The 14,784-nt window shown below is 37.0% G+C and overlaps 1 protein-coding gene across 2 annotated transcripts in view; it reads left to right on the top strand.

Moving 5' to 3' along the window:
• Positions 1-14,784, top strand: part of ttc27 (tetratricopeptide repeat domain 27) — an 85,633-nt gene that overhangs the window by 42,183 nt on the left and 28,666 nt on the right. Inside the window, exon 10 of one of the 2 annotated variants that reach the window (XM_003215951.4) lies at positions 2,452-2,565. The exons of the other annotated variant lie outside the window; for it this stretch is intronic. Within the exon in view, the coding sequence (XP_003215999.1) occupies positions 2,452-2,565 (114 nt within the window). The remainder of the gene's footprint in view (positions 1-2,451; positions 2,566-14,784) is intronic. 2 annotated transcript variants of the gene reach the window in all.

Here is a 14,784-nt window from a genome sequence, read left to right as displayed (position 1 = left end):
GTACATATTTGCAAGATATGCCATCCCTGGGAATAAGTGTTCTGCTCTCAGAAGATATGTCTACCTGATTTTCTGGAATCTAGGTGCATAACACAACTCATATCATTTGGCAGGATTCCTTGATGCTTTGTATAGCATGTTCAGGGCCTGGATAGTAGGAAGGAAGGAAGGAAGGAAGGAAGGAAAGAAAGAAAGAAAGAAGGAAGGAAAGAAGGAAGGAAGGAAGGAAAACAGAAGGGAGGAAAGCAGAAAGTTGTGTGACAGACCAGAAGGGAGGAAGAAAGAAAGAGAAAATGAAGGAGAAGAAAGGAAGACAGGAAAGCAGGGAATATGTATGAGAGAAAGGCAGAAAGTAAGAGGAAGGAAAGTGGGAGAAAGGAAGAACGCAAGGGAAAAAGGAGCCACAAAGAAAATGCATACTCGGGGAATGCCAAGAACATAAGCTTGTATAGTATATACTGTATCTCTGGAGTTCTTAAAGTAGACCAGCTGCAAACATTCCTTTCTCTGGAAGGTACAAATTCTATAGTTAGTGGACATCTCAAATGCTTTCTTATTAACTTACATTCCAAAACTTCTGTTATAGATTTGGTTAGAGAAAGATATTAAAACAGGAAAATTGAATAGATTAAACCTCATGACTGTTGACTATTTGAAATATAGTAAAAAGAAATCTAAGTGAAAGAACATTTTAAAAGCAGGGCGTGCTGCTAACTGTACATCTGTTTTCTCTCATGATTGATTATTTTGGCTGAGGGACTATTTGTACAATACAGGTACTTATTATGGACTGTGGATATGGTTTCATCCTCAAATAGAATAATTCCTAATCTGCCCTACATCTTTCCTTGGCTTTTAGAGGAGATACCTGTCCTCCAGTCTTCATAACCATCACTGGTGTTGTCATTCCATTACTAAATTTAATCCCTTCTTAAGCTACCGTCTTTCCTTATTTCTGTCGTATCTAGCAAATATCATCAGATAACTAATGCAAAAGCCTCTCCTTTGAAAACTTTCATATCTGGGCTTATTTTTCTTGGCTTTCCAAGTCAAGATTTTGGAGCAAGGTCATGAAACCTTCCTCAGTAATTCCAAAAACAGTCTAGCTGTCAAACAAGCAGAGTATTAAAGTGTATTGAAATAATCTACAGCTATTCTAGTAACTGCAGTTTATTGAATATTAGATATGAGATAGTTACATAATGATTGCATCAGTGTTATCATTATTGGAAGGCAGTGTTTGAAACTGTGGTCCTGTGGCAGCAGTCTGTATGATGGTTTCTTTACCTCATTCTGAAGACAGCAGCTAGAAAAAGGATACCTCATGCGGAACTGGGCTGTTGAAATGACATAGAAAATGCTATCAGATACATTGTAGTTGAGATAACATTACTACTTAGAAGACTGATTTGGATCCAAAAAATGGGAAACAGATTGTGCATTAGATTTTTTTTCCCACCCTCCTCCTCAGCTGATTTGATACAACCTCTGGCCTGACATGTGGGGCCCTGGAATTGGGTGGGCAGGGGAATCAATCATAATAGGAAAGGGGAGACTTGCATGAGAAGTATTTCAGTCTGCACAATATGCTGTGGGCTCTAAACCTTTGTTATTTTGAAAACAAGGTTTTAAGCTGCTGATTGGTGCAAGAGGGGTGCACCATGGTGTAATTTGGACAAAAAAAGGTGCATATTACAGTATTGCATGCTTAGAATTCCTTCTTTAGAAACAAAAGTGTTAGAACACCAAAGCTTTCAGCAGTGGAAAGGACATACTGTGGAACGAATGCAGCTTGATGCCACTTTAACTGCCCTGGTTCAATACTACATAGTTTTACAAGGGATGATGATGATGATGATGATAAATTATTTTGGCTCAAGGCTTCTCTAAGAGAGAGTGCTGCTGCCACACTAAACTATAAATCCCATGATTTTATAGCATTCAGCCATGGCAATTAAAGTGTTGTCAGACATGAAAGAAAGGAGAGGAGGGCTGGAGATATACATGAAGGATGAAGAGATATCAATAGGAAAAAAAGGAAAGGGGATTGGAGAGATATAGACATGCCTTGGTTCAGCATTAAGATTCCATGGCAGGACGGCAAGGGATAGCTCTTTTCATAACTGTGAGTTGTATGTAAATCGGATGTTCATAATTTGGGGGCTATCTGTAATCATTATCAAACTAACTAAAAAAATTCTAAGTAGAAGGCAACACATCACTTGTATCCCCACGTACTCTTAGATGCATTTGTAGTATTGGTAACAATTAATCTTTAAGACACAAATATAGGTTTGCTATGACTTAAAGCTGGCTTTGTTGAGATTGTACAGATGGTTGCCAATTTTTATAGGTGCCAAACTAAGAAAACCAAGAAAGCAAGCAAAATGTCAAATTTTCCAAATTCTGCAAAATAAATAATTTTTCTAGCTTTCTTTATTTTTGCCTTAGTATCTGCTGTCACAACCAAAGTTTTGGGCCATTCAGACTTCTGCTCTCCTTCTCCGGACAAAGCTTGAAAGAGGAAGTGTCCGTCGGATGGAACGTGCAATGAAACAAACTCAGGTAAGAATACTCAGTTGAATATTGAAGTGCTTTTTTTCTTTCTATGCCTTTTCTCATGTTTTTGTCAACTGAGAGCTACAACTAGAATCTGGGGAGCAAGGTGAGCTCCGGCTGTTAGCATCAGCTTCTGGAGAATGGTTCGCAAAAGGCCCACCCCTGGTATCTCTTGTGGAAGAAGTTCTGTCAGCAGATTGATATGGATCCAATCCAGTCCCCCCCCCCCCAAATAAAATATTTAAACATGAGATAAAATTATAATATCACCCAAAAAAAAGCATTATGAAGAGTAGTGGTCAGGTGGACAATGCTGAAAGAGAGTTTTATGTTTTTCTGTATTTTACCAATGATTAGAAGTTAGGAATGCAGGTTAGCTATTCTCATTCCTTCAAGAAATGCATGTTGCTGATGTCTAATTGTGTTCTTGACTTTGAAACCTAAGTATGGTGGGTTTGTATTTTAGTTCTAGAAAAATAATTTTTAAAATAGGTTGACTAGATTGAGTTCTAGCCTTTTGCATTCCTGGTGAATGATATCCAGGATTAGAAAACTGCTTCTTTTTACATCACTGTCAATGAGTTTTGGCAAAATATGTCTCCCCCCCCCCCCCAGCATGAAGGCCAGGGGAAGGTTGGGGAGCAAAAATAGTAAGAGGACAAAATGTTCAGGGTAATCAAAAAGTATTAGAAAATACGTAGAGCACAAAGTGAAATGTCAGAAGTACCTTTGAGAAGACTTAAACCTTTTTTTAAAGGTTTCAGATGAAGAGTTAAAAGTAGTTACTTAGAAATTCTGTTTCATTCTTGGATATAACTATATAGGATGGATATGTAAAGTCCTGTGGATGCTTTTGCAATGTTTAAGCTTAAAAGAAGTCTCAAGCAGTGATAAAAAGCGAATACACACATGCATATACCAAAGATTTTAAATTAAGTCTGTAATAATATTGTTCTGCTGTAAGTCGTTTTAGCAGTATGTTCTTTCTCTGATTCCTTTCTATGAGGTATCTGAAATGTTCTGTTGCCAATGTTTTTGTGACTCCTATTCAAAGTATGTTTGAGTCTATATTATTATGGTTGTACAGGAATCTCATGCAGTTGAAGCAATTTCAGCCATTCATATTTTCCTTTTATAATATCAGTGTTAAGTATTAGGTCAGTTAGTATGTAATAGTTTCACATGTGCTGATCTGCTGAATCATGGGACTTCCTCTGTTTAAGATTCTCTTTTTAGTGCTATTTTCATTCACAAATGCACAATTTGCCAACTAAGGATGGTGTAGTATAAAAGATTATTTGAAAAAACGATTTAACAAGCAAACTGGTAATCTGATGGGTAATACTAAGCTTAAAGCTTGCCCAAGACTAACTCTGCTTCCTTAGTTAAACGCACATGCATATATGTTGGATCATATGACAACTCTTTAAAAAACATAGCTTTATTCCTATTACATTTTTGGAATAATCACCATATTCTTACACTACAGAAGGGAGTTGGCAAGACAGTGGTTTGTCACTTACAGCAAATCTGTTTGTGGTTAGAGCCAACGTGGTTGTCCAGTGATTATAGTACTGAACTTGATATCCCAAATCCTACTCAGCTATGAACTTGCTAGCTGAGTTAGTTTCTAAATCTGCTCTCTTTTCTTTAATAGGGGTATTAAAGGTTTGCCTTCCAAGACTAAGGTGATTCAAGTTCTCTTCCGACACTAAATAAGAGTAGATTTCAAACTACATTATCTTTTGAGGGGCCCTCTACTGATTCAACAACTTTTAGCATGTGTTAGATCTGCTGACAAAATAGCCTTCCCTTGGCAAATCACCCATTCCCCCACATATTTCAGTCCAGTTTGATGACATGGCAAGCAGAAGACCATAAGAAGAATCTTGTTGGTTCATTGTAAAGCCCTGTTTGTTCCAGAATCCTGTTTTCCATAGTTGATTTCGTCTTCTGAATTGAGAGATTGGAGAGAACCATTATAGTTAGGCTGCAATTTCATCATATTTGTCTCAACCAGTGAGCCTAATCCAGAGTAAACAAGCATTTTCATATGTAAGTGAAAGAAGTCCAATTGAGTCACATTTTACTTCAGAAGAGTAACATTCTGAAAAATGAATGGCTAGTGAAAAGGATTTTGACGTGGACAGTTAAAAGATCTTCTTTCTCCAAAATGTTTGGAGGGTGTTAGTCAAATTTTTGCCGAAATGTAGACAGCACGAAGGAATGCAGACTTGTACAAAATTGGAGACAGACAGTAAAAGATGGCAGAAAGATCTCCTGGTTCTTGTTACAATTGCAGTCAGTTCTGAAACGTAAACCAGATTGGTGATTGCGTTGTCTCAGAAGTGGTCTTCAAATAGCTGGAGGCTGTCATGCAAACTACAGAAAGAGTTACTCTGTGTTCCACACACTTGCAGGACTAGAGCAAGTGCCTGGAAATAGCAGATTTCAGTTAAAGGTTAGGAGAACTTCCAAATGGTGAGCAAAAGAGGTCTCAAAAGGTAGTGGTCTCTCATTTGAGCAGAGACTGAACCACCATCTGCCTGGACTATAGTGCTGTATCATGCATGGTAGGCAGTTAATCAAATGTTGTTGAAACCATTGCCATAAAACCTCTATTATCTCTTCCCAGAAACATAAAATTTCCAAAAATGCTAAACAAAACAAAGTCCAATGTAGGTGAAAATTGTGTAGCACGTTTTGAAGTTGGGTTGAGTTATTGCCAGATGATCACATGGATGGATAATGCATCTGGCTATGATTTTACTAGGTTGCTATGGGTTTTCCAGGCTGTGTGGCTATGTTCCAGTAGCATTCTCTCCTGACGTTTCGCTTGCATCTATAGCGGGTATCCTGAGAGGTTTGCTCAGATGTCTGGAGAGAATGCTACTGGAACATGGCCATACAGCCCGAAAAACTCACAACAACCCTGTGATTTTGGTCGTGAAAGCCTTCAACAACACATATGATTTTATATCTACCAACTGTTTTCTGTTAGGATCAAAAAAAGAGACATTTATTCTTCATTCACCTAGCCAGTACCCAAAACTGCAGGACAGTAAAGTAGCATCCAAAGTTGATGTCAAAATGGAAGAGTGGAAAATATCCAGTTCTTGAATGTACTTTAAACATTAAACTTACACACGTTTACCTTGTGTTTTTCTCTGATATAATAACTATGCAAATTTGGAATTACTTTATTGACAAACACTTTTGTAGTCTTCTGATTCCTATTAGCAAAAGAAAAACTGTTCCAAATCACTTTAACAGAATTCCAGTGGCTTAGGATCTTCAACGCTGGCTTGTATGTTCTTTTAAAAACCATCTGCAGCTGTTTCTTTTTGTGGTTTTTGTCAGAAGAGAACTAATGCTGGCAGTCAAAATGAATTATAGTATAATGTAACTTCAGCACATGGTTCAAAAGAATTGTATTAAATATACCTTTGACCGAATGTTAATTTTTTTCTCCTCACTGTCCTTAAGTTGATTATGTTCTTAATAAAAAATTGGCTAATTTAAACTACAGTTTAAAATCCTTCGTGGATGTCATAACCTCCTTTGTATGGTAATTTTCTTTTTACTGATGCAAGTATGGAATATTAAAGTTCAAAATGTAAGTAACGTTTTAAACATTCTTTCTTATTAAATCAGTCCCGTCTGCAATATATATGGGTATCCAATAAAGATTCCATTTAGGCATGTGTTTCTGCATTCAGTTTAAGAATTTAGAGAAAAGGAATAGAATACTTCGATGTTGTTGTCATAAGATTTCCATATTAACTGGTAGGTTCTTCAACAGGCCAGTTTTTATTTATTTCTGACATTTCATGTTCATTTCCTTGATCCTACTTCAATTGTGCAGTCTGCTATAACAGAATTAATTAGAGTAGGAAAAAAGAAAAATGAGTTGGAATTATAGGCAGAGAGACAGGACACTGTATGGAAAAGTAACTTACTTATTGGATTTAAATCCTGCCTTTTCCCCAGAATGGGCTTCAACCTTCTTGGGCTGTGCAGGCTGTTGTCCAAAAAGTTACTTTCCTAACCTCTGAATCAGAAAAAATGACTCAGTGTCTGTTGGGGAAGACGATTAACAGAAAGTAGCAAAGAAGAAATGGAAGATAATTTTAAAAAGAGCAGGTAAAACTGTTAGTGCTTAGGCTGTATGGTGGAAATGACTGTCAGCTATGGTGAATCAGTGCATTAAGCAGGAAACATTGTTTCCGATTCAGTACAGTATGTTTGTTTTGTAATTATAATTGTTCTTCCATATATAAATTACTTTTGGTCTGGATGGAACTTGCTTGACGATTAAGCTACTGATCTCAGTTTCAGAGTATAGCAGTATCAGTGAGGTTTTTTTTTTACCAAATTATATGGTGTGGACAATGACCTACTAGACAATTAGTTAATTCGGATTAATCAATTACACCCTGAAGCCAATGTAATGATAGCTTGACATTGTGCCACATTTCAGATGTAACACCCGTATAACAGTGATCAGTCTCACACTCCTAATAATGAATAGTGTGTAGTTTGCTTCTGCTGTCTGTACCAACCAATAAAGTTATCAACTTACAAATAAAACTTTGATTAGGAGAGGCAGGCTAGGCAACGCACCTTATAGTTGTAATAAAAGAAGGTGGTAGCTAGCTCCCCTTCCACTGACAGGGAGGCATCCAACAAATAGATAAGACAGATAATTTTCTGTAATTCCCCTTTCTTCCTATACCTTTCTTATACCTCCCATGTCTGCTCAAGAAGCCATTCCAGTTCTCTGGAAATGATGCTTACACTGGAAGATACTGTATTTCATCTCATAACAGTTGCCATTGTTTTGTTATGTTGAACTGAATGGGTTGTATATCCAGTTCATTCTTTTTTAAAATACAGGCCTAGAAATTGTGAATAATGGCAGGACAGTGCTTTTTATTGGTTACAGCGACAATAAGGTAGAATTATTTTTTTCAGATAAAATATGAATTTCTAAATGATTTAAATAAATTTTTCCAACTAATTTTAAATCAGTCTATCTTGCTTGCAGTTTAAACCATCATATAAATCACTGTGTTCTGAAAAGCTCCACTCTGATCTTGACTTACATTGAACATATTGCATTTCCTGACATTACTAACAGATTAAGGCACAAAGAAATAAATTGTTGTCTGGCATATCAAATAGGCTTGTATTACAGAATGTTTTGTCTGTTCTGTTAGAAATGAATAGAAAAGGTACTTTAGTTTTCTTCATTTTTGTATTATTTGAAAGTCAAAATGTATTTGTTTAAATGAATATTTATTCAAGAAACCCAAAAATATCAGAAAAGTAATAAAAGAAATAAAGGAATTATTTAAGATTAATGAAACAGAAGGAATGTGCCTTAATATAATATGGGCTGTACTAAAAGCCTACTTAAGAGGAAGATTAATACAACTAAATACACAAGAAAGAAGACAACAACAAGAAAAGGGTAATCAAATACAAGAAGCTATTAAAGAAAAGGAAAGTTAAAAAACAACTATTAAATGAAAAAATATTACAGAACTGAAACAACTAAGAATTCAAGCATCAGTTCTACTAACACACAAAGTTGGGGAGGGGATGAAGTACGGCAAACAAAAACATTTTGAATTTAACAATAAACCTGGCAGATAGTTAGCAGTTAAGTTAAAGGAAAGACAAAGCAAGTACATAACGTTGGTGAAGAAAAGAGGGCAAGAGATAAATCAAATAGACAAAATTATACAAGAATTTCAAACCTTTTTCAAGATTTATATACAAAAGAAAAAGCCACTACAGAGCCAAAAATTAAGCAAGTTGACAAAAGAAAATCGAGATCCTTTGAATAGTATGATGATTATGTATGAAGTCACCACAACAATAAAGAGTTTAAAAGACAATAAAGCTCCAGAACCAGATGGATACAGAGCAATATTTTATAAAACGTTTAAAGAGGAGTGAGACCCATATTTGCAAAGAATAATGAACTTAAGTATTCAAACAAAACAAATACCAGAATCGTAGTGGAAATCCAACCCCAAATAGGGAATCAAGTCGTCCAGGAATACCTAGCTGTTCTAAACGAATTCAATTTCCCAGGGCCATATCAACTACATGAAGATGGAATACTATGCAGAGTTGGAAGAGAATAGAAGAAAATAAGACAATAGAAGTTAAAAGAAATTAATGCAGATCATGGAAGATAATCTGTTACTCTTGTTAGAGAAGATGTCATAGTTGTAAATTTTTCCTCTTACTTCACTTCCTCCCTATACTAAAAAAATATGTATAATGATACTCTCTCCTCCTCTATGTCTTTGATGATACAATAGACTCGTGTAGAACTATTTAACTAACATGGCTCCATAATTCACATACTATAGCTGGTGATGTTTCCCATTAAAGTGTTCCCTCGCTACTTTGCAGTTCACTTTTCACTCCCTCACTGTTTTGCGGGTTTTCAATAAATATTAATGTAACCATTTATCATGGTATTTTCTCTGTTTCACGGATCTTTGTGGTGTGCAAAGGGTTAAGGAAGGGGGGGAGGGAGAAATAAAGGGAGGGTGGAGGGTAGGAAAGGGAAGGGTTATTTAGCTTTCATTCTTATCTGCCAGTGTACTGTATATTGTAATTGTTAAAATAAAGTACAGACTGCATTGTAGTAAATGGTCTGTGGTTTGCTCTCCTCCACATAATAGAATAAATATAGTGTCCCTACTTCGTGGATTTTCACTTATTGCGGGTGGTCCTGAAATGTAACCCCCGCGATAAATGAGGGAACACTATATTCCCTTTTTTCATTTTTAATTATTTGTTTGTTATTTTTTCTCTTTTTTTGAAAACAAAACAAAAACTTATTTGTAAAAAAAAGCCAAAACATATATAGGCATGTGTTCACATTTTGTTTTTAAAGATACTGTATCCTTTGGCAGTTGAGTATAGGTTATATATATTGTGTATGTGGGTCATTCTGAGTACAAAGGTGGTTGTGGTTAAGTGGGCTGAGAAAATCTAATTGGACAGCTATGTTCAGAAAATCTTCCCCACCACACCTTAACATGGAGTGTTTTGAAATGTTCTGGCTTCTTCGCCTATTTCCATTTTCCTAGTAGGTGGTCTGTGCCATTAACACTAAAAGGCTGAATGGTATTCAGTGGTCTTCTTTTTATCAAATGTTATTGTGAAAGCAGCAAATACAATTAGCTCATATGATTTATTGAATAGCACTGGTGATCTTGGAAGAACATTCACTGCTAGTTCATATCTAAATGCTATAGCTGAAGCGATGAAGAATTAATGATTAGGACGTATGTTGGACATCTCCTTGAAGACTGGAAAACAAGACAAAGCAATGCTTTAGTTTGAGTCCTCCCTGCAGACAATATGCATAATGTTTGTGTGGAATGCCTGCACTTTTGTTCACCTTTCCATCTGTGCTGAATGTTGCAGTCTTTTCATTTTACGCGGCTTATTTGTGTTGTTATGGGCCACCCACTCTAATATTAATTCTCTGTACTCCAAAATTTTATATTAATTAGACAAATGTAATTCTCTTTTCCTTCCCCCTTTGATGTAGAAATATACTCTTAATCTATTTCATTAAAATGTGGAGATTTAATTGAGAGTGGAAAGAAGATCACTGAGTAGGTCTGTATATAAGGGGGGTAAGAATGAAGATGAACTAAAGCTGAGAATTACATGTAATTACTCTGAGGCAGAGAGTTCCACTGTTGAGCAGATCTTACAATCAGGAAGTTCTTCCTAATGTTCAGGCGAAATCTCCTTTCCTATAATTTGAACCCATTGCAGTGGAAAACAAGCCTACCCCATCTTCCTTATGACATCCTTTCAAACATTAAAACATTGCGATCATGTCTCTTCTCAACATTTTTTTCTGCATACTAAACATACCCAACTATTTAGGTCACTCCTCATAGGGCATTATCTCTTCTGGACATGTTCCAGCATGTTAATATCTCCCCTGAGGGACTCAGAAATGGACACAGTACTTCAGGTGAGGTCTGACCAAGGCATCCTCAAACTGGCTCTCTGGCTGTTTGGGCCTCCAACTCACAGAATTCCTGACCATTTAACAAGCTGATTAGGGTTTCTGGGAGTAGGAGACCCAAATAGCTGGAGGGCTGCATTTTGAGGATGCCTGATCTAAATACTATTTTTGATGCAGCTCAAAGTCCCATTGGCTTTTTTAGCTGCTGTATCACACTGTTGGGTCATGTTCAACTTGTTGTACACAAAGACCCCAAGATCTTTTTCATGTGGACTATTGTCGAGCCAGACGTCACCCATCCTATATCTGTATGTTTCGTTTTTCTGCCTAAGTAAGACACCCCACTACTCACTCCTTTCCAGGATGCAGTGGAACCATTGGTGAGTATCCTTTGAGTTCAGTCACTTAACCAATTACAGATACACTTAATAGTAGCATTGCCTAGCCCATGTTTGATTAGTTTCTTTGCAAGAAGATCATGGGAAACCTTGTCAAAGGCCTTATCAAAATCAAGATATGCTACATCCACAGCATTCCCTGCATCTACCAAGCTTGTAACTATAGCAGAAAGTGGTAAGAAGTGAGTTCCTTCGTGGAGATAGGGCGGAATAGAAATAAAGTTTTATTATTATAAGATTTGTCTGGCAAGACCTGTTTTTGAGAAATCCATGTTGCCTTTTAATAATCACAGCATTCCTTTCTAAGTGATTGTAGACTGTCTCCCTAAGATCTGCTCCAGAATCTTTCCTGGTATTGATGTCAGGCTAACTGGATAGTAGTTATTCTGGTCTTCTTTTTTCCCTCCTTGAAGATAAGGACAATATTTATCCTCCAGTCTGCTGGGACTTCTCTTGTTCTCCAAGAATCCTCAAAGATTATTCTCAGTGGTTCTGAAATGACTTCTGCTAGTTCCTTCAATACTCTTGGATGTATTTCATCTAGTTCTGGATATTTGAATTTATTTTGAGTAGCCAGGTATTCCTGGACAGTTTCTGTACCTATTTTGGGTTGCATTTCCCCTATTTCCTTGTCTGCTCCATATTGCTCAGGTTGAACACTGATATCTTTTTGGGAAAAGACTGAGGTGGAGAAGGTGTTATGTAGTTCTGCCTTTTTCCTGTCCCTCGTTAGCATTTCATCACCTTCTCCATGCAGACGCCCAACCATTTCCTTGTTCTTCCTTTATCAACATAACTATAAAAAACCATTTTTATTATTTTTAATCTTTCTGGGAAGCTTGAGCTCATTTTGCACTTTAGCCTTTCTGACCTTTTCCATACACGTGTTGGTTATTTGTTTGCATTCCTCTTCTGTGATTTCCCCACTTTTCCATTCATTGGAAACTCATTTTATCAGGCAGGACCTAGATCCTACCCATTAGCAAAATAGCATGGCGATATCATATCTTCCCATTTATCATATTGCTATTCCTTTTCAATGCGGAGAGGGCCAAAAGATAGCATTATTTTGGCCTCCATTAATTTTTTTAAAGTTTGTGTGTAGCGTCCCCCCCCCCCTCCAGTGCCGTGGTAAGAAGGCTGCCGGGATTTACACTTAATTAAAGTGTTTCCTTATAATCTTTTGTTGGTATGAATGTTTCAGACTAGTGTAACATCAGCAGCCAAGATAGCAAAAAAACAAAATAAAAAAACCCATACAGTATGGAGAATTTTCTGTAATTTATGAAAAGAAATGTAAGGCTTTTCAAACTAGAATGTTAAATGACATTTTCTATGCTCCCAAAAATTTCCCTTCAGTGCTGTTACAACTTTCTGAATGATGTATAATTTGATTGATTACTGTGCACTCACAAATGTTGTAATTCTAAAGATATATCTTGGGGCACCATTTAGCCCTCTGTAAACAAGGAGTTCTGAGTATGCTTCTGGACCAAGAGAATTGGAGTTACAAGGTTAACTTTTGCTTCTGCAGAATTATGATTATGTTACTAAGCTGATAACAGCATAGCTTACCCAAATAGAATAGAATAAAATAGATTTATTGTCATTGTATATTATACAATGAAATTAAATGTTTTCCCCAGCACACATCACAAAAACAACACACCCATCCCTCCACACTCCAGCCACCATCACACAGCCTCAAATGCCACATCAATGCGAATCTGTCCTGATATGAGAATGGCCAATGAAGAACAGCACCTGGCAATTGCTCATGGATTGCCAGGTGCAAAGCCCAAGTTGTTATTACAGGGCAGAGCATGGCATTCATAAATCTACTAAAGCCTGCGAGTTTCCATGTAAGGAATGATAGATCCTATCTATCTATCTATCTATCTATCTATCTATCTATCTATACAGACATGCACACACACATATATAATCTTACAGTATTTATAATATGTGATCATTAAATTAAAATAGATCAGTGGCTCTCAAATTGTAGGTCATGATTTTCAAATGGGTGCAATAGTTGCACAAATGTGCCACAAAAAATGTAGCCTGCAAGTACAGCAAATGTGAAAAAGAAGATCAAGCCTTTGTTTTGTGTGTGTGTGTGCGTACTGCTGAGGATTGACTGGTCACTGCAAAAGATCAAAACAAGGCATATTTCTCATTATGTCATCTTCCAATCTTGGAAAAAGTATAAAATTTGCTTCCCTTTTTCATGTAGGCAAGGCAGAGAATGTGAGAGCTACATGTTAAAATTGGGTGCTTGTGTAACACGGGGACTATGAGAGAGAGAGAGGTTGGGTGTATGAAAGGACATGTTCTGTGTGCGGTGACATTGATATTCCCATCACTCGTTCTCCTCCCCTGAGCTGCGCCTCTAGTTACCTGTTGAGATTTTGGCAAAACCAAATATTGTTTGAGTTACTTCAGTCCCAGACCCCATCCTTCAACACACACTAGTGCCTCTTGGAAGGACCTCTGTGGGCATCCAGTGAAGGTGGCAGTATTGGTAATGGTTTATTTGAAAGAGGTGGCCATATTTTTGAGTCAAGTCTATTAAATGAAACCTTCTCTCCCAGCCCACGTAAACACATACTCCTAGCCTTCTAGTCTTGATTTGCAATCATTGCAGAGATCATTGGATCCACCCATCTACATTATTTTGACATTGCTGGCATATTTTTCTGTAGCAGATCTACTGTTCCCAGGACACCCTTGAAAGTATTTCATCTGTAGATTGCAGGAGCCACTCTGGTTGATTGCATTCATTTATGCCAAGGGAGCCTTTAATCTTTTGCTCACATGTAGTATAATTTATAACTGCAGATGAAGTGAATACAGTTGTTACTTAGTTTTGGTAAAGGGATTTGAGCTTGTAATAAGTCATCCTTTGGTACAGTATTATTATCATAAAGTTGCTTATAGTTATCAGATGATTATGATCTTTAGTCAACTGAATGCAAGAAAATTCCTTATACAGCTCAATAGTATTAGTTCAATCAAGCATACAGTAGAATTGTAACCTATAAACCTTGAAAGAATGGTTGTTTGAAGATTTTGTGCAAACAGTTAAATCTGAGTTATAAAAGACAGCAGTTTTGTTCAAAAAATTCAGCATAAAATACAGGGGATATCCTGTGTAGAGCAGTGGTTCTCAACCCGTGGGTCCCCAGATGTTTTGGCTTTCAACTCCCAGAAATCGTAACAGCTGGTAAACTGGCTGGGATTTCTGGATGTTGTAAGCCAAAACACTTAGGCACCCACAGGTTGAGAACCACTGAAGTAGAGCATGGGCAGGGAGGAACCTATGCATTGTAAGAAAATTATCTGAACCAGTTGTCAAGTTGAGTCCAGGAAAAGATTAAATAGGATCTTCCTGAATAAATGGGGTAAGACTTTCTCCATGTAGACATTCCATAAGGACATGATGATATCCATAATAGTCAACTGCCCTGTAAATATTCATGCTGGATTGTCCACAGATAATGGGTCAGTGTAAATCCACCCATAGTCTACTTAGATCAGTGGTTCTCAGCCTGTGGGTCCCCAGATGTTTTGGCCTTCAACTCCTAGAAATCCTAACAGCTGGTAAACTGACTGGGATTTCTGGGAGTTGTAGGCCAAAACACCTGCGGACCCACAGGTTGAGAGCTCCTGACAGACTGATTATATAGGCCATATCAGACTGGAAGTTTTGTACTCCTAAAACACAGCTATGTTGACTAGTCTGAATAGAACATTGGCAAATAAATCATAGTCAAGAAACTAAGGTTAGATTGCTGCCAGATATCAACATGT

Source organism: Anolis carolinensis, chromosome 1 (assembly GCF_035594765.1).
Source record: "Anolis carolinensis isolate JA03-04 chromosome 1, rAnoCar3.1.pri, whole genome shotgun sequence".
NCBI classification, from domain to species: Eukaryota; Metazoa; Chordata; class Lepidosauria; order Squamata; family Dactyloidae; genus Anolis; species Anolis carolinensis.
This window is presented reverse-complemented; position numbering and strand designations above follow the sequence as displayed.